A 20,483-nucleotide genomic window follows, 5' to 3' on the forward strand; every position below is an offset into this window, starting at 1 on the left:
ACTGAAAAACGGGAGGTACCAACTCCCGTGAGCAGAAAAAATACAATAAAAATATCGATACCACGAGTACCAGATAAAGAACGAAAGAACCTGGATTAAGGAGATTCAACAATAATTCGATATTTATATGGACGAGTGCAAATATCAACAGCCATGTTATTATGTACTACTAGGAAATAGGAACAGAAGTAAATGGTTTTTTAGCATAGCTGTCAAATTAATGGTTTTTGGTCCATCCCCTGTAAGTACTTATCTCTATCAATTCCAGAAAGGAATCTCTCTTTCTGATATATGGTCCATAAAGCATCGTACACAATTATTTCTGATATATCGGGGGATGCTTCCTTTCTTTAATATTTTCTCTTCTTGATTTCATTTTAATCAAAGGGGAATTTCCCACACTCTAGATATCAATGCCACAAATAGAGTCAGATCTAGGGTGTGTTTGGTATGACGGAAAATGTTTTTCAAGAAAATATTTTTTTGAAAAATAAGTAGTAATCTTATTCATTTTCCGGTGTTTGGTACGTAAATTAACGAAAATAACTTCTCAAGAGTATTCATAAATAATTTAGATACAATAACATAAAGTCATAAATTTTCGAACCAACAACCTTTCGAACCCACAAATTTCATAAACTTCTGAACCGCTAAACTTTCGAAACCGCGAAATTTCGAACTCATAAATTTTATAATTTTTAAACCTGTAAACTTCCAAACACATAAACCTCCGAACTCATAACTTTGAAACTTGTAAAATTTCGAACCCTGTAAACCGAAAGATGAAAAAACTAAAACTGAAAATATATAAAAAAAATATTTTTTTTTCCGGGAGTGCAGAAAAACGAAAAATCAGAAATTTAAAATTACAAAAAAAATAAAAAAAACTTTTTTTGTGAAATAAAAAAAAAACTTTTTTTTTGTGAGGGGTGGGGAGAGGGGGTGGGTGGTGCAGAAAAAAAAACAGAAATTTAAAACTACAAAAAAAACTTTTTTTTTGTGCGAGGTGGGGAACAGTGGGGGTGGGTGGTACAGAAAAACGAAAAAACAGAAATTTGTAATTATATAAAAAAAAAAAGTAACCTTTGGGGGGGGAGATGGAGTTGTAGGGTGGGTGGTGACGGAAAAAAAATAAAATTTGAAAGAAAAAAAAAACTTTTTTGGAGAGAGGGGTGGGGTTAGGTGGGTGGGTGTGAGGGTGTGTGGTGGGTGTGGGGAAGGTTGAGAAAGAGTTTTGGAAAGTATTTTCCCTTCTATTGATAAGAAAATTATTTTCCTTCAATTGGAGGAAAATGATCCTCCAATTGGAGAAAAATGAGTTCATAAAGAAAATATTTTCCAAAACATTTAAGCCAACCAAACATACATGGGAAAATTGGAACTCGTACCAAACACACCCCTAATATTGAATTTAAAGAGTTCAACTTTTAAATTTTTTTAATATTGAATTCATTGTACTGAAAATTATATGTTCAAAACTAATATTTGTTGAGATTTTACTAGAATGTTACGTATAAATTCATATTGAAAGTTATGATTCACTTGAACTACTAGACGATGGTTATAATGCAAGTGGTCTCCTTTAATTTTCTTTTTTCTTCTCACTCAATGTAGTGGAGATTTGAAAGTAAAAACACCATTTATAGAAAGAAAGTAAAAAAGCCACATTTTTCTATATTATCATTTTCATAGAAGCAATATCTCAGTGAGATATAAAGTCTTGACATTGGCAGCTCCAAGATAATTCCAAGGTTACCACTTGTAGAGTTTATGAGTAGTCAATTTCTTTAAAAAAGCAAACGAATGAAAGCCTTTCGAAAAAACTAGTAACCTATTACATTATAATTTCTTGCGGCTTGCTGCATGCCCTGGAACTAGCAAATGGAACAAGAAACAGAGATTATCAATCATAAGCACAAAGCAGAAACAGAAATTATTCGTTGGTTCGAGGAAGTTGCCGAGGATGCTGACCTCGTACAGCAGCAGACACTACGCCAGATTCTTGAACTTAACCATGGTGTGGAATATCTCAAGAAATGGCTTGGAGATATCAAACTTCAAGAAATGGATGAAAATGCATTAGAATCGATTTATACTTCTTTGGTCCCTCTTGTTTCTCATGCAGATTTAGAGCCTTATATTCAGAGAATTGCTGATGGAGATACTGCTCCTCTCCTCACTCAACACCCCATTACCAATCTATCTTTGAGGTGAGATTTTTTGTCCACCTTCACGTTTTATCATTTAATTTTTTACCCTATATTGCTCGGACTCTTCTATAAGTTTTCGCGGAAGTATATATCAGATATGGGTATGCCGAAGTATTTTTATTGTATCTGAAGAATTCAAACGAAGTACTTACACCCTTATCACGCCATTGGGCATGAGTATATCAGGACAAATGAAGGATCAGCCCATTTACCTTCTTTTAGATATTTGTTTTCCTTTAAAACCCCTTTTTTAAACTGAGGAGGATACTTATGGTTATGGGAACCAATTATTGTACAATCGAAAGGTTGTCTCGTCTTAGTAATTTACATGACAAAAAGTACGTATTACTATTTGTTTCTTCTTGCTAATAATGCATCGAAATGAGAGACCGCAGCAATTTATTTTCTTTTTCCTTTTTTCAATAAAAGTAGAAGTTTTTTTTTAACTGTCTAATGATATTTTTCTTGCTTGTGGAAACTGCGTTTAGTTCTGGAACTACTGAGGGAAGACAAAAGTTTGTGCCTTTTACTTGCCATAGCTCACAAACCACTCTTCAGATTTTCAAGTTGGCAGCAGCATATAGATCAAGGTATGTATATATATATGGAATATTTCCAATCTCATAAAATAATAAGTATAAAGCCGCATATCTTTTTCATCTTCTTGTTTTTTTTTCCCGCAGTCTTTATCCAATAAAAGGAGGAGGAAAAATTCTTGAATTCATATACAGCAGCAAACAATATAAAACAAAAGGAGGACTAATAGCAGGAACAGCTACAACTCACTATTATGCTAGTGAGGAATTCAAGGCTAAACAGCAAGAGACAAAGTCCTTCACTTGCAGTTCTGAAGCAGTCATTTCAAGTGGAGATTACAAACAATCCACATATTGTCACCTCCTTCTTGGCTTGCATTTTTCTCAGGAAGTAGAATTTGTTACTTCAACTTTTGCATATAGTATGGTTCAAGCATTCAGATCATTTGAGGAGTTGTGGAAGGAATTATGTCATGACTTAAGGGAAGGTAGTCTTAGCTCAAGAATTAACATAATCAAAATGCGAAAAGCTGTATTAGAGATAATTAATTTGCCTAATCCAGAATTGGCTTCAAGGATTGAATCAATATGTGAAGAGCTAGAAAGGGAAGATTGGTGTTGCCTAATACCAAAATTATGGCCAAATGCTAAGTATGTTTACTCAATAATGACAGGCTCAATGCAGCCATACTTGACAAAATTAAGGCATTATGGAGGGGAATTGCCTTTGGTGAGTGCTGATTATGGGTCCACTGAGAGTTGGATTGGAGTAAATGTGGATCCTTCTTCTCCACCAGAAAATGTTACTTTTGCAGTGATACCAACTTTTTCTTACTTTGAGTTCATACCCCTTTATAGACAGAAGTCGCATTATAATTACCAAAATGGAAATATTAATTCAGCCAACGATGATTTCATAGAAGGTGACGTTGTGCCCCTATCTCAAGTAAAGATTGGACAACAATATGAAATCGTCCTAACAACTTTCACAGGTATGTAGATTATACGAATTTGTAAATAGAAGTGACTTACCTTATTTTTCAAGTTATCAATTTTACTTGTTATGAGTAGTTAACTGCAAATACCTTCAAATAACTTGATAGTGTCCAAAAGATTAGTGTATTAACATAGGCGGATCCAGGATTTAAACCTTATGAGTTCAACTTTAAGGTTCTGGGATTGAACCCATTATACTTGTAAAGTTATGGGTTCATATCTATTTTTTTTGTAATTTTAATGAATTTTTACATATAAATTTGATTCCGCGTCGAAAGTTATGGGTTCAATTGAACCGGTCAGTACAACTCTACATATGCCACAGTGTGTAGACCTTTTTTAAGTTTAAACATAAACATTTGTGTGCAATTTCATGAACTATGAATATTGGACGTAAAAAATTGTGGAGAATTTCAGTTTATCTTGTTCGACATGCACCCGATTAGGAAAGAAATTGGTGAGTTTGGCCATGCAACTTCAATAATAAATCATAAAGTTTAATTTATATGCACCATAGTATAATTTATTTTATATCATCGGGTCACCTTAACATGTTATATCAGGTAACCTATCTTATTTTCAAGATTACAAAGTTCGACATTTTAAGGAGGCTTACTTGTAGGCTTCTCTTGGGTGACCTAATAATGTTAAAAATTATGATAGATAACATTTTGGTCATTCTTTACCAAATTGATATATGCTTAAATGTATATATTATCAACTGATGTGTATACTTATTTGGTTTCACTTTTGACCATCTGAAACCGCTATTTGCAGGTCTATATAGATATAGGTTAGGCGATGTGGTTGAAGTTGCTAGTTTTTACAAGAAGACGCCCAAACTTAACTTCATATGCAGGAGAAAGCTGATATTAACAGTGAATATCGATAAGAACACAGAGAAAGACCTTCAGTTAGTGGTGGAGAGAGGTTCGCAAATACTAAGCAAGGCACGAGCCGACCTAGTAGATTTCACGAGCCATGCGAACGTGACAAAGCAACCAGGGCACTATGTGATTTACTGGGAAATTAAAGGTGAAGTTGAAGAAATGGTTCTAGGAGAGTGTTGTAGAGAAATGGATGCTTCATTTGTTGATCATGGGTATGTTGTATCAAGAAAAACCAATTCAATTGGACCCTTAGAGCTTTGTATTGTGGAGAGAGGTACTTTTAAGAAAATATTGGAATATTTCATTGGAAATGGGGCTGCAATGAGTCAGTTCAAGACTCCTAGATGCACTAGCAACCAAGTATTATTAAAAATACTTAATGTCTGCACAATTAAGAGGTTTCATAGCACAGCCTATGGGTGATTAGGATGTGGTAATTCACTTGATATGTAACCTGTCGAATACAAGTGTTAATCAAGTTATTGACAAAATCTGCAATTTTTTCTCTGTTTTTTTCTTCTTTTTGGTCAATATCATGAATAATAAGTACTCCTATTGCAATTTATTTAATTTGAGTAGTGCACCAATAGCTTCTATATAAAATTGTACGTGATTAGCAGTGGCTAATTGAGATCATTTTCAATGTTCTTAGCACGTTGGTTATGAACAGCTTATTTTAAGAATCAATTTTGTCAAAACAGCTTTTCGGAAAGTACTTTGGGCCGGAGAAAAATAATTTATGTTTTACCGATTCATTTGAGAAGTGTATTTTTTAGTATCCCAAAAAAGCAAAACTTCACTAGACCGAGGCCTAGTAATGTGTGGAAGAGGCCAATAAGATTTCTACGTGGATATGGCGTATCAATACCTTTTGCATCGTTTCATTTTAAAGGTAATATAGTTGAATAATATAGTGTTGGGTCCTGAGGACAAGGATGGCCGAAAATCAAAACTTAAATGTGTCAGGGGTTGATCATCGAAGCTTGGGAAATACCAATTAAGGAATTTGAACGTTGATCTAGCTAAGAGTTGTTGTTTTAACTGTATTTGTAAAATAATTATGGAGAAGATAAAATAACATAAATGTAAATAAAATAGAATTTAATCCGAGCCCACTGAATTCACAGTGTTTCCTTAAGGAATTTAATCCCCTCCTAGTACCCAAGGTTGTGGATTATTTTCTCCCAGGATAGAACGAATTATACACTAGTGTAGTGATACTTCAAACACCAATGTTTCAGCGAACACAAAATCGGTAGCAAATCACACTTACTGATACTTTGTTTGTAGTTAAAACAATGCAGAAGAAAGGAGAAGAAGTCAGAAATTCGTATGAAAAATCTGAGGGAATGGACTGGTATTTATAGCTAATGTTGAGCTCAATCTGAAGAGGTGCAAACTGTTCTTCATCTCTTCAGATTTGAAGAGGTACAAGCTGTTCTTCTGAAGAGGTGCAAACTGTTTTGTAAATGTCTTTTACAAAAAGTGAATGGCATATACTATTACATTTGGATTTAATATTAATATTACGTTTATAAAAAATCGGATATTTAATAATAATTCTGTTAATATTTACTATTAACAAATAAATTTGGTCCAAAAAATTAATCAATCAATCGATCATTTGACCGAAGCCGAAGCCGAAGCCGAAGCCGAAGCCGAAGCCGAAGCTGTAGCCGAAGCCGAGGCGAGCGAGCGACGACGACGGCGCGAGCCTTGCCTTCTTCTTAACTCTTTAAGAGCTAGAAGAAGTGCAATTGTATATATACCCATCAAAATCTCTTCCTCTTCCAATATGGGACAATATCCCTTTATCAAGGAGGGAAACTCAAATATTTTCAATTTTCCTCCATTTTCCATTCACCCTCTTTTAAGGTACATTTATGCTTAAAAAACCCAACAATCCCCCACATGAATGGGGAATGGCTATATCACGGAAATATGCATGAAAAACTGTGTGATTCGCAAGCAAGGATTAATTATATCAGGATAAGTAGGTTTCCCTTTGAACTTTCCGTAGTGAACTTATGTCGGATATACTCGGTCAATTGGTAGATTTGATATCTTTGAACCGTCGAACTTTGGTGTATACCTAGACAACCATAAGTCACACAACCGACCCTTAACCGTCTTTGGCTCTCATTGTTGTGTTCGTTTCAGCCATGAACACCGCCTGGTTTAATAAGTGCGTAGAGAATTGGCCTTACAAAATTCTCCTTGAAGCGGCTAACACTTCACACTTACATAGGCGATTCCTAAACATCTCATCCCGTAGATACATTATTTGATATACCCCGTATCAAATTTAGAAATCATTAAAAAGCCTTAATGCTTTATCCTTGGTACTGAACATTATCTTATCACGAGAATGGACCAAACTTTTAGTTGACAATGTTGAACCGTCATTAATGACTTTGTTTGATCTCCTTGAACCTAGATCTTGGGATCTCTAGTCTTCTAGGTAGAATTACCGCCACAATGGCTTGTTCTCGGCCATAGTCCCATTCCCCTCGATGATTTCTCAACTACCTCTCTAGTTAGGCCTTTTGTAAGTGGATCCGATACATTATCGCTTGACTTTACATAGTCAATCGTGATAATTCCTCTAGAGAGTAATTGCCTAACGGTTTTATGTCTTCGTCATATATGACGAGATTTACCGTTATACATCACGCTCCCAGCCCTTCCAATTGCAACTTGACTATCGCAATGTATGCATATTGGTGCCAACGGTTTGGGCCAAAATGGAATGTCTTCCAAGAAATTCCGGAGCCTTTCAGCTTCTTCACCGGCTTTATCTAAGGCTATGAATTCAGCTTCCATTGTAGAGCGGGCAATACAAGTTTGCTTGGACGACTTCCAAGATACCGCTCCTCCACCAATAGTGAATACATATCCACTTGTGGACTTAGAATCAGTTGAACCGGTGATCCAATTTGTATCATAATATCCCTCAATCACCGCAGGATATTTACTGTAGTGCAAAGCAAAGTCATGGGTATGTTCTAAATATCCCAAAACTCGTTTCATTGCCATCCAATGAGATTGACCTGGATTGCTCGTGTATCGACACAATTTGCTTATAGCACAAGCTATATCTGGTCGTGTACAATTCATGATGTACATTAAGCATCCCAACATACGAGCATAATCCAATTGTGATATGCTTTGGCCTTTGTTCTTTGCTAATACAAGATTCACGTCAATTGGAGTCTTTGCAACTTTAAACCCTAAGTGCTTGAATTTTCCAAGTACTGTCTTAATATAATGAGATTGTGACAATGCCAGACCTTGAGGAATCTTATTGATCTTAATCCCTAGAATTAAATCAGCAACTCCCAAGTCCTTCATATCAAACTTGCTAGTTAGTATACGCTTAGTCGCATTTATGTTGGCAATGTCATTACTCATTATTAGCATATCATCCACATATAAGCAAACAATGACTATGTGATTTGGAATATTTTTAATGTACACACATTTATCACATTCATTTATCTTAAAACCATTTGACAACATTGTTTGGTCAAATTTCGCATGCCATTGTTTGGGTGCTTGTTTTAGTCCGTAAAGAGACTTAACAAGTCTACATACCTTCTTTTCTTTACCAGGAATCACAAACCCTTCAGGTTGTTCCATGTAGATTTCTTCCTCCAAGTCTCCATTTAAGAAGGCCGTCTTAACGTCCATTTGATGAATTTCAAGCCCATAAACTGCAGCTAATGCTACTAACATTCGTATGGACGTAATTCTTGTAACCGGAGAGTATGTATCAAAATAATCAAGACCTTCTCGCTGTCTATACCCTTTGACTACAAATCTTACCTTATATTTATCAATAGTGCCATCATCTTTCATTTTCCTCTTAAAAATCCATTTAGAACCCCAAAGGTTTATTTCCAGGAGGAAGATCAACCAATTCCCATGTATGGTTATTCAATATGGATTCTATTTCACTATTGACTGCCTCTTTCCAAAACAATGATTCCGAAGAAGATATAGCTTCTTTAAATGTTCGAGGCTCATTTTCCAATAAGAAAGTCACAAAATCTGGTCCAAATGAAGTAGACATTCTTTGACGTTTACTACGTCTTGGATCCTCCTGATTAAATATACTTTCTTTTGTTTCTTCCCGAGGTCGTTTAGATCCTTCACCAATCGACTCACATTCCTTATTATACGGGTATATATTTTCAAAGAATTCAGCATTATCTGATTCTATAACCGTATTATTATGAATGTCGGGATTTTCTGATTTATGAACCAGAAATCGATATACTTTACTATTGGTCGCATATCCTATGAAAACACAATCAACGATTTTCGGTCCTATTTTTACTCTTTTGGGTTTAGGAATTTGCACTTTTGCCAAACACTCCCACACTTTAAAATAATTCAAGTTGGGTTTCCTTCCTTTCCATTTTTCATATGGAATGGATTGTGTTTTGCTATGTGGTACTCGATTTAGTATCCGGTTAGCCGTAAGAACGACTTCCCCCCACAAGTTCTGTGGCAAACCAGAACTTATCAACAATGTGTTCATCATCTCCTTTGTTTGATGAAGGGGCAGTTGTTTGATGAATTATTCCATATTCTAGACATATTTCTTCAAAAGGAGATTCATATTCGCCACCCCTATCACTTCTTATCATTTTAATTTTCTTGTTAAGTTGCGTTTCAACTTTATTTTTGTATTGCCCCTGAATGCATCTATTGCTTCATCTTTACTATTAAGTAAGTAAACATAGCAATATCGAGTACTGTCATCAATAAAAGTTATGAAATACTTCTTTCCACCGCGAGATGGTATTGACTTCATGTCGCAAATATCTGTGTGAATTAAGTCTAAAGGATTTGAATTCCTTTCAACTGACTTATAAGGATGTTTAACATACTTAGATTCCACACATATTTGATATTTTGATTTGTCGCATTCAAACATAGGCAATACTTCCAAATTAATCATTTTTCTCAAGGTTTTATAATTGTCATGACCCAAACGTATATGCCATAATTCATTTGACTCAAGTAAGTAAGAAGAAGCTGAAATTTTATTATTATTCTCAATAACCATTACATTCAGCTTGAAAAAGCCCTCAGTGAGGTAACTTTTTCCTACAAACATTTTATTCTTACTTATTACAACCTTATCAGATACAAAGACACACTTAAAACCATTCTTAACAAGAAGTCCAGCAGAGAGTAAGTTCTTTCTAATCTCGGGAACATGAAGGACGTTGTTCAAGGTCACCACCTTACCAGAAGTCATTTTTATAAATATCTTTCCAAATCCTTCAATTTTTGCCGTTGCAGAATTTCCCATTGAAAGCGTCTCTTCGGGTCCAACAAGAGCATATGTAGCAAATGCTTCTCTAACAGTACAAACATGGCGAGTGGCTCCAGAATCAATCCACCACTCCTTAGGATTTCCTATCAGGTTGCATTCAGAAAGTATAGCACACAAGTCATCGATATCTTCGTGCTTTTCAACCATGTTTGCTTGACCCTTCTTCTTGTCTTTCTTTGGAGCTCGACAATCTGCAGATCTGTGTCCAGCTTTTTCACAGTTATAGCAATTTCCGTTGAACCGCTTCTTGCTTGGGTTGCTTTTCGGTCCATAAGCCTTCTTCCTCTTTCTATCCTCAACAATGTTTGCTCCCATTATTGTTGAGTTTCCATGTCCTTTCTTTTTAGCAGCTTTATTGTCCTCTTCGATTCTCAATCGAATAATGAGATCTTCAAGGGACATCTCCTTTCGTTTGTGTTTCAAGTAGTTTTTGAAGTCCTTCCACAAAGGAGGCAACTTTTCAATCATTGCTACAACTTGGAATGCTTCATTGATGACAAGACTTTTCAATTTGAATGTTGATGTAGCTAAGAGTTGTTGTTTTAACTGTATTTGTAAAACAATTATGGAGAAGATAAAATAACATAAATATAAATAAAATAGAATTTAATCCGAGCCCACTGAATTCACAGTGTTTCCTTAAGGAATTTAGTCCTCTCCTAGTACCCAAGGTTGTGGATTATTTTCTCCCAGGATAGAACGAATTACATACTGGTGTAGCGATACTTCAAACACCAATGTTTCAGCGAACACAAAATCGGTAGCAAATCACACTTACTGATGCTTTGTTTGTAGTTAAAATAATGCAGAAGAAAGGAGAAGAAGTCAGAAATTCGTATGGAAATCTGAGAGAATGGACTAGTATTTATAGCCAATGTTGAGCTCAATCTGAAGAGGTGCAACTCTTCAAATCCGAAGAGGTGCCAACTGTTTCTTCAAATCTGAAGAGGTGCAAACTGTTCTTCAACTCTTCAGATTTGAAGAGGTACAAACTGTTCTTCTGAAGAGGTGCAAACTGTTTTGTAAATGTCTTTTACAAAAAGTGAAGGGCATATACTATTACGTTTGGATTTAATATTAATATTCCATTTACAAAAAACCGGATATTTAATAACAATTCTGTTAATATTTACTATTAACAAATAAATTTGGTCCAAAAAATTAATCAATCAATCGATCATTTGACCGAAGCGGAAGCGGAAGCGGAAGCCGAGCCGAGCGAGTGACGATGACGGCGCGAGGCTTGCCTTCTTCTTAACTCTTTAAGAGCTAGAAGAAGTGCAATTGTATATATACCCATCAAAATCTCTTCCTCTTCCAATATGGGACAATATCCCTTTGTCAAGGAGGGAAACTCAAATATTTTCAATTTCCCTCCATTTTTCATTCACCCTCTTTTAAGCTACATTTATGCTTAAAAAACAACAACAAGAGTCACCTTCATAGTACCATTCAAAGCCCCAAAACTAGTAAGGGCACTTGTGCCCCAGCAAGCCACCCCAAGCCTACCGCCAAAGTTTGACTTTAGTAAACAGGCAAGAAAGGCTCCTTCTATCTTATTAGTCAAGCGCTAACGAGCAAGAAAACAAATATGCCCTAAGAAGCAACTTCGTACAGCTGTTGTGCCCCCGGTATTGTAAGTGATCCGAACCTATCCGGAGCGAGCCTCCCATAGAGGCAAGTGAAGTTGGTGAGCCGTATAATGGGCAACTATCTCCTTCGGTTCGGAGAGGACTCGGCTGTTAGTTAGTACCCCTTGATTTTCAGGGTGGACCTTTTCACTCTATTTTATGTCCGCTTCAACCATTGTTTCACCTCCCAAAGACCAGAGTTGGCTTGATGATTTTGATTAGTAAATAAAATCTGTTTTTTTTTTGTCAAACACCTCAAGCCTCCAAAAAAATTATCTAAAAAAAAGTGTTTTTAGCTTCCAAAAAATTTGGCCAGACTGACTATAAGTATCCTAAACTACAAGTTCTGTAGTAATGGCTTAGCATTTGAGATTGAAACCAATGTTGACAATCGCTAAGAGCTAAAATTAAAGAAGGTATATTTCTTCCACACTCTCCACTTAATTTAGGTGTCCAATTTGGATTAAACAAAACAAGTTTTCTATCATAGTTAAAAAGTAAGTGGATGTGGATCTGAAAGTGAAGATATATAAAATCCTGAAGCACCTGTCTGATAATAAAATAATTAAAAGGAAAGTACATAATGCATGCACGTACGTCTTTTTTAGGTAAGGACAATAAAAGGCTTATTAGTCTGTTTGATATCTTATTTACTTGGGCAACTGCACTATATAATATAAACATTATACAATGCACTATGGCAAGTGCCCCATAAGTACAATTTGGCCACGAACAAAAAGTTCTTGGTTGCAACTTTAGAGGCTTTCATATAGTGTTAGAGTGGTTAATATTTTTGGTCCCAAATAAAATAATGACACAATCTATAAAGACCTAACATATACTTATCGTTTATTGTTCCCCCACCAGTGCCCTCTCCACTGAGATTTTCTATCAGTTATCGTGAAGAACAGCCACACATACATTCCTTGACAAATCCGACAAAGGTTTGATCATTCGTCTCGAAAATTATAATGTTATTTCAAATGTGTAACAACATAAGTTGTTGGATAGAGAAAAGTAAGATAATGATTACTCCACTTTGAATCCTAAGATGAACAGTAGTTGAGGTTGCATAAAGCTGACAAAACAAGGTTGTCTTTGAAAATTATGAAACCGAGCTAAATTACTTCTTGCATTGATTGATGTACAAAGATGGATTGAGAATTTAAGTTCTATGAATTTAATATTTAAAAATTTTAGCATTGAATATATTATATTTTTAAAATTATAAAATCATATTTATTATAATTTTAATAAACTTTTACATATAAATTTATGCATCACGTCAAAAATAACGGATTCAGATGAACCCACCACCCACCTATGTTGATGTAGGCTTGATAGTAACATAAACCTTGTTGTGGATCTATGAGTTTATAATGCGAGAATTTATTAGGTCAGGACTTTGTAAGTCTATTAATACATGACTAAGAAAACTAGCCTATCCAACCCATATGAATCTGTCATATGATGATATAGTCATATAGATGAAGAAAACTAGCTTATCCAACTTCGCTTTGCAACGCTTCCGCATTGGTGGAGAAGACAGCTTAATAGATACTCTATGTCACACCCCCTTTTTACCTCAAAAAAAATATGTGTTATGGATTACGGTGGGTTAAAGAGTTTTTTCAATTAAATTGATATTTTTGAAGTAGTTATTATTTTATTATTCAGAGTCGCCACTTAAAATTTAATATTTGGCTGTTCCAAGTCACCTTTTATTTGAATCCCTATTCAAAGAAAGATTTGACTCTTTTATTATTGGTCTGTGAAAACAAAGTGCGGATAAGGAATTCGGTTGACCGGGGAGAAGGTGTAAGACATTCCTCGAGTCTCGTGGTTCTAGCATGGTCGCTTTATTGACTATAACTTGGCTTGAATTAATTTTGGATAAACTGTGATTTATTGGTTTCTATGTTTTATCTATCCGCTTTTAATTATTAAAATATGAAATTATCTTTGAAACGAATCGCATGTGTGAATCCGTTTTGTTTATTGTGCCAAAATTATGTCACGCGTACGTGCACACAATTAATAACACTTTATTTATTTATTAAGATTGTTTGGCCAAAGTCGCGCAAACGCGTACCTTGATTTATTTTAAAAATTATAACTATGTTACGCGAACGTGTGCACAATCACGATAATAGATTAAAATACACCTAAAAGCATCTTACGAATATTCATAAGTTGATTATTTTTTCCTATAATTTAAGATTATTGTAAGGCCATGAATTATGAAAGATTATTTTTAGAGAAGGATAAGAGAGTCTATTCTATTGTTATGGATTTATTATGGGGAAAAATGGACTAACTAAGATGATATAGTACCTAAACCCAAATCCATGTAGCTTGTTAAATCACCCCACTGCCCCTCTATACTTTAAAATGTTCAACTAACTTAATATCCAATAAGAAAACTGATGTTTGGTTATAATTTCATATTTTTAGTGTATTACTTACCTTACACTTTAGGTGCTTTAATATTAAACTATATTATATTTGCGCTTAATTGAGTCTATTCTATGTGTAGGTACATTGGAGATGAAATTGGAGCAAAGCGAATATTTAAAGTATAAATCATGCTCGAAAGCAACACGAAAAAAGAAAGAAAGAATTGAACAGAATGAAAATGAAGCAGCAGGCGTAGCAAGCCAAATGGCTCATGTTAGAATAGGCGAGGCGAGCTGTTTTGCGCGCGTTGAAGCGCGCGACACAAGGGCTTAGGCGAGGTCAAGCTCGCGGCAGAGCTGACGACGCAAGGGCTAAGGCGAGGTGGAGCATGCGGCAGAGCTCGCGGCACATGGGCTATAGCGAGGGAGTTTCGGATTTTAAAAGCCTATTTTGTCTCCTTGTTGGGTTTGGACTTGGGCTATTTCGTTTAAGTTTTTTCTCTACACATATAAATAGTTATTAAACACCATTTTGAAGGGAGTTTTGCGACCAGAAGCAAGAATAGCACGTGGAATAACTTTTGGAGGAAAGAATCATCAAGTTCTACATTCCTTCATCTTTTCTTTGTAATTTATTTATGCAAAATACTTGGAAAATTGTTACTATGAATATGAGTAGTTAAACTTCTAATCTGGGGTTTGATGGAACCTATTGAAGGATGATTTTTCCATTGCGTTTAATAAAAATTCATCATTTACTTTTCTCTACTTGTTCAACTATATTATTATTGTTGTTGGTTGAAGGGCCCTCAATTGACTTTGCATATTTAGTGTATACTGCTCGAGAGATAATATGTATTTAGGTAGTTGTTGAACAATACCACTCCTAACGTATTTGAGAGATCAATACGGAGGGTTTAAAGGCGAGATTAGAGATAACAAAACTTTGGTGCGATCATAGTGAGCGGTAAATTAGTGCCAGCTAGCGTAGTTCGAGAGAATACGTCTAGTAAATTGTGGTAGTTGCTCGAGAGAGAGCTACACACTCAAAGTACTCACGATCGGTAGAGAATACTTGGGTGAATTTATAGAAACCGTAGTGGGAGAGATTCTGACAATAGGGGAAATCAAAACCCTACACCTTTTTAATATTGTCTACAACATTTGCTTTGTTAGTAGTAAAATTACAGCTTTTCAATTACCTTGCTTTGAGTTAGTAAACCATCAACTCATTATTCAATATTTCTGAAGGTTGATTATTTGGATTCTTACAAAACTAGTGGTTGTGATTAATAGGTTAATTCTCTGTGCGATTCGACTCCGGACTTGTAAACCGAATTATATTTACAACGACCGCTTAGTCCTTTTTATAAGGCATAGTTGGGCGTGATCAAAAACCAACTAGATAAGGAACAAGCTCAAACAAGTGAAACTAGAATATCAACTAATTCTCTAAATAGAGCAGATGGCCAAGAAATTCAAAATTCCACATCAATTAAGTCAACAAAGAAATAGCAACTCAAAGAATTCCATATAAACTCGGCTCAAATGTGCGCCTCCTTTTTTATTGTTTTGATGCGATTAATCCAATTCCAAGACTTAACGCCAACCAAATTAACAAAATAAAACTTCGTCTAATTAATTTATGACCAAAGTCACTTAAAGAAATTACATGTCTTAACCCTCTTTTTAATTAAGTCCAAATTCTTCTTAGTCTAGTGCCGATAAATCCCACGGTCCCACCCAATCTAAATATATTTTAACAAAATTGCTTTTGTTTTTAAAGCAACAAATATTTTTCATATATGTTTAATTCATTAGATTTACTGATTCAAGGCATTAAAGTTGACAAAAGACAAGAAAACAAACAATCATCACATTTAAAAAATAGAATGTTCACATGGCTAAAATGACAAAGAAACAAACAACATATTAAAAATTGACCAGGGAAGTAAAAGTAGACCTTGTATTGATTGAATCCAAACTTTAAAACTGTTGCTACTCAACAATCAAACCAAGAGCAGCGATCACAACCGAGAACCTCCAACGGCACAACCTTGTCGGAAACGCGAAACTGACTAAAAGTGGAGAAGTTTTTGGGGTGTTTTAGACTAAAATTGAGCACATTTTAGCTGCTATTTTAAAGCAAAAGAAGTTGTATTTTGATGGAGAAAAGGAAAAAAAAGAAGAGGCTTATGGGAAGGAGAGCTATGGAGCTTAAGGACTATTTTAATGGCTGATTTTTCAGCTTTTTCTATGCAGCTTGAAAATGCAGAAGCAAAATGCATTTCTCTTTCTCTCTCTGTTTTCGTTTTCCCCTCCTCCTCTTTATTTCTAGAACTATATCTCCCTCGTTCCTCTTCTGTTTTTCAGGTGTCCTCCTTGTGTGATGAGTGTATGTATTTTTTATATAAGAGAGATTGGGGAGTGTAGTTGTTAAAGAGAAAGAATGGGAGTGTGGGTTGTTAAAGAGGAAGAGTGGGAGTATGGGCTGTGACGGAATAATTATCAGAAATAATTTATGAGTGGGCCAAGGGTGAGTAATGAAAAGTGTGTGTGTGCACGGAAGGAAGTTGGAGGAAAAGGGATTAAGTGAGTGTGTGCTGTGAGGAAGATTGGAAAAAGGGATAAAGTGAGAGAAGGTCTTAGCTGGGGGAATATTTTGTGGGGAATGGGGAATAGCATAAAAGAGAAAGGAAAAATTGTGAGAAGTGTGTACATGTGCATTCAAAATTGTGTTGGTAAGATCTAAGGGAATCATTTTTTTAAAATAAGAAGTTTGTTACCAAACTTTTTATCTGTCGTGAGTTGGCATAAAACAAATGATTTTGTTTATTCTTTATTTTAGTTTGTCATTTCTTTTAAAACTAATAAAATGCTTAGCTTAAAAAATGTAGAAAGATCAAGAATAATTAGACCTAAGAGAAAATACAAGAAGTGTGATTATTTTTGTAGTTTTAAATTTTATTAAATAAATCTACTAAAAATGAAATAAAGCTAAAATATAAGGATTAAACTTAAAACTATTTAAATACTAAAAAGTGATGAAAAATATAAATATGGTCAAAATTAGGTGCTCACAGTATACCCCTCTTTGCTTGGAAATATGAAGAGTTTTCAGGCAAAGAAAAGATAGCGATATGACTAATTTTAGCCATACCATTATTCAAAAGGGAAGAAATAAGAGAAAGAGTGCAACCGAGTCCTGGTTTTGGATAGCCTACATATCCCGAATTATAAGGGAATTATGTCGCGTGTAGTTCAAGAAAAAAGATGGAATGCTGAGTTGGAGAGTCGAGTGAGGTTCCGTCGAGGCTCCGATCTGTACACCTGTTATTACATCAAAATCAAAAGAAACTAAACAAGCCTCTCAGCTATCAGTTACAAGATTTCTATCTATTAAGTCTTCTAAAACTTGATCTTGAGTCTTGACCGGTTCTTCACGCTGACTCTGATATGAACCTTGATGCTATCTAGCTGCAGGTACTAGTTCATTATTCTACGGGTTTTTCTAGCCAAAATGAGAAATGTAAAGCTTGTAACTTCAGTCGTCTTGAGAAGTCCATATCTTTTCCATCTACTTCTGCATTTGGATTCACTTCTCTCTCTCTTTTTTCTTGGATTGAGACTTCTTCTTTTGTCTATCTCAAACCTTGTGCCTCGAGGTAAAACCTGCTCAGACACCAAAACAAACAAACGAACGAAATATTTCTGCCCCAGTTTTCACTAGAAAAATTTTGTGAGTTATTTTAATAAAATTCTAAACTACTTATTTATTGAAAGCAGTAAAAGATCGGGAATGGTGTTCCCTGAAAAGATCATGAAGATTATTTTTTTTGGATGGTGTTCCTTTATGGTCAAAAAGATGTCTCAACTAAGGATTGGTGTACCTTATGCTGGAAAAATGTGGTCAGGGAATGGTATACCCTATATTGGTAATGATATCGGGGAGTGGTGTACCCTGCATTTAAGATCAAATCAACTAGGGAGTGGTGTACCCTATGTTGGAAAGCACAGCTAGGGATTGGTGTACCCTATACCGGTAAGGAGATTAGGGAGTGGTGACCCTATGTCGGAAAACACAACTAGGAATTGGTGTACCCTGATACTGGTAAGAAGACTAGGAAGTGAAGACCCTATGTCCAAAATAAAATCAACTAGGGAGTGGAGACCTTATGTTAGAAAAAAGACTAGGGAGTGGAGACCCTATGTCTAAAATAACTTCAACTAGGAGGTGGAGACCATATGTTGGAAAAGAGACCAGGGGGTGGAGACCCTATGTCTAAAATAATTTCAATTAGTAAGTGGAGACCCTATGTTGGAAAAGAGACCACGGAGTGAAGACCCTATGTCTAAAATAAATTCAACTAGGGAGTGGAGACCGTATGTTGGAAAAGCGACTGGGGAGTGGAGACCCTATGTCTAAAATAAAATCAACTAGGGAGTGGAGACTCTATGTTGGAAAAGAGACTAATGAATGGAGACCCTATGTCTAAAATAACTTCAACTAGGGAGTGAAGACCCTATGTTAGAAAAGAGACCAGGGAGTGGAGACCCTATGTCATGACCCAAAACTAACCTCTGTCCTGATGGCGCCTATCGTGGAACTAGGCAAACCGACTTATTTCCAAAAAAATAAACCGATATTTTCATTTCAAAGATAATTTCAAGGTTATTTAACATAAAACCTCCATTTAAAGAGTTCAAATTAAAGAAAAATAGAAGTGCGGAAAAGAAAAGCCTGACATTGGGATGTCACTAGTTGTGAGCATCTACTACAATCTGTCTAACAATATCAAGGGTAACTCAGCCTGGAAAAAAGCTAAATACAACCAGAGGAATATAAGAGGGAGAAGAGCATGGGATGCGATCACCAAACAACTACCTTGCTATCTCCAAGAAAATCTGCAACCAGAACACTCAATAACCGCTACCGTGTCCAGCTACACCTGAATCTGCACACAAGGTGCAGGGAGTAACGTGAGTATGCCAACTCAGTAAGTAACAACAATAAATAAAGACTGAGCAGTAGTGACGAGCAATAAAGCATATAACGTTCATATCATGAAATCTAAGTAAAGTACAACATGCTTTAAAAATCAGTGTTTGAATCGAATCATCTCGTTTAAACCCGGTTCCAGTAAAAATCATTTAAAGATATTTTTTCTAATAGTTTTTCAAACCAAGGCTCAATGCAAAGGTGAGCAAAAGAAATGACGAAATCATGAACAGCCCCTCGGAAAAAACATCACTCATAAACAGCCCATCGGGCAAATCTCACAGTCACTTGTGCCACTCGGGCATACCTCACAATCACTCTTGCCACTCGGGCATACCTCACAATCACTCATGCCTACCAGTCACTCAGCATTCGGCACTCGCACTCAGTAGATACCCGCGCTCACTGGAGGTATGTACAGACTCCGGAGGGGCTCCTTCAGCCCAAGCGCTATAATTTGCACGGACAACTCACGTGCTATAATAATAAAGTATGCTACAGGAGGGCAGCTCCGATCCACACTCATCCTCACAAATCAGGCCCTCGGCCTCACTCAGTCATACATATGCTACAGGCGGGCAGCCCCGATCCACACTCATCCTCACAAATCAGGCCTTCGGCCTCACTCAGTCATAAACCTCTCAAGCCACTCAGGCATTTCAGTAAAACAGGGCATTCGGCCCAAAACAACATTTATATACATCAAAATATAGTCATAAAACTGAGTTATGCGGTAAACAAGTATAAACATGACTGAGTATAGATTTTCAATCGAAAACAGTGAGAGGATGGTAAGAAACAACCCCTAAGGGTCCAAATAGCATTGGCGCAAGGCCCAAACATGGCATTCAGCCCAATTTACAGAAATTCTTTCTAAAACATATAAGTATCAAATGGTTTCAACAAAGTATGCAACTTTACAGTTGCTACGGGGCGGACCAAGTCACAATTCCCCTACAGTGCATGCCCACACGCCCGTCACCTAGCATGTACGTCACTTCAAAATAGTAGAATGATACGAAATCTGGGGTTTCATACCCTCAGGACCAGATTTACAATCGTTACTTACCTCGAACCGCGAAATTCTTATTCTGCAATGTCCTTTCCTCGTGAATTGGTCTCCAAACGCCTCGAATCTGATCATAAATAATTTGTTTCAGTCAATAAAATTCATTGGAATTAATTCCACAAGATAATAATGATTTTTCATAAAAATTCGAAAATTAGCTCAAAAGTTGCCCGTGGGGCCCATATCACAAAACTCTACAAAAGTTACAAAATCTGGAAGCCCATTCAACCACGAGTCTAACCATGCCAATTTTACCAAAATCCGACCCCAACTCGACCCTCAAATCTTCAATTTAAACCAAGAGGGTTTTCAAATTTTCCCAACTCAATTCACCAATTAAATGATAAAAACAACCATGGATTCGGGTAATTTAACCAATATTTAATTAAGAACACTTACCCCGTTGTTT

General features: G+C 35.8%; 1 protein-coding gene and 1 long non-coding RNA gene across 2 annotated transcripts; one reads left to right on the top strand and one right to left on the bottom strand.

Moving 5' to 3' along the window:
* The first annotated feature begins 1,715 nt into the window (after nt 1-1,715).
* Nucleotides 1,716-5,139, top strand: LOC104115524 (indole-3-acetic acid-amido synthetase GH3.10-like). Its single transcript, XM_009626187.4, has 4 exons — nt 1,716-2,210; nt 2,699-2,800; nt 2,894-3,738; nt 4,520-5,139. The coding sequence occupies exons 1-4, from the start codon at nt 1,882-1,884 to the stop codon at nt 5,053-5,055; spliced, it is 1,812 nt and encodes a 603-aa protein (XP_009624482.1). The 5' UTR covers nt 1,716-1,881; the 3' UTR covers nt 5,056-5,139.
* Nucleotides 5,140-18,683: 13,544 nt separating this feature from the next.
* LOC138895116 (uncharacterized) lies at nt 18,684-20,153 on the bottom strand. The gene is made up of 2 exons (XR_011409316.1): nt 20,075-20,153; nt 18,684-18,961 (listed from the first exon to the last, which is right to left on the bottom strand). It is a non-coding gene; the product is annotated as an uncharacterized lncRNA (long non-coding RNA).
* Between the last annotated feature and the right edge of the window lie 330 nt (nt 20,154-20,483).

Source organism: Nicotiana tomentosiformis, chromosome 7, assembly GCF_000390325.3.
Source record: "Nicotiana tomentosiformis chromosome 7, ASM39032v3, whole genome shotgun sequence".
Classification (NCBI taxonomy): Eukaryota; Viridiplantae; Streptophyta; class Magnoliopsida; order Solanales; family Solanaceae; genus Nicotiana; species Nicotiana tomentosiformis.

Coding starts and splice junctions, on each gene's coding strand:
- LOC104115524 (XM_009626187.4), top strand. CDS start 1,882: ATGGAACAAGAAACAGAGATTATCAATCATAAGCACAAAGCAGAAACA. Junction 2,211..2,698: donor ATTACCAATCTATCTTTGAG/GTGAGATTTTTT, acceptor AACTGCGTTTAG/TTCTGGAACTACTGAGGGAA. Junction 3,739..4,519: donor CGTCCTAACAACTTTCACAG/GTATGTAGATTA, acceptor CGCTATTTGCAG/GTCTATATAGATATAGGTTA.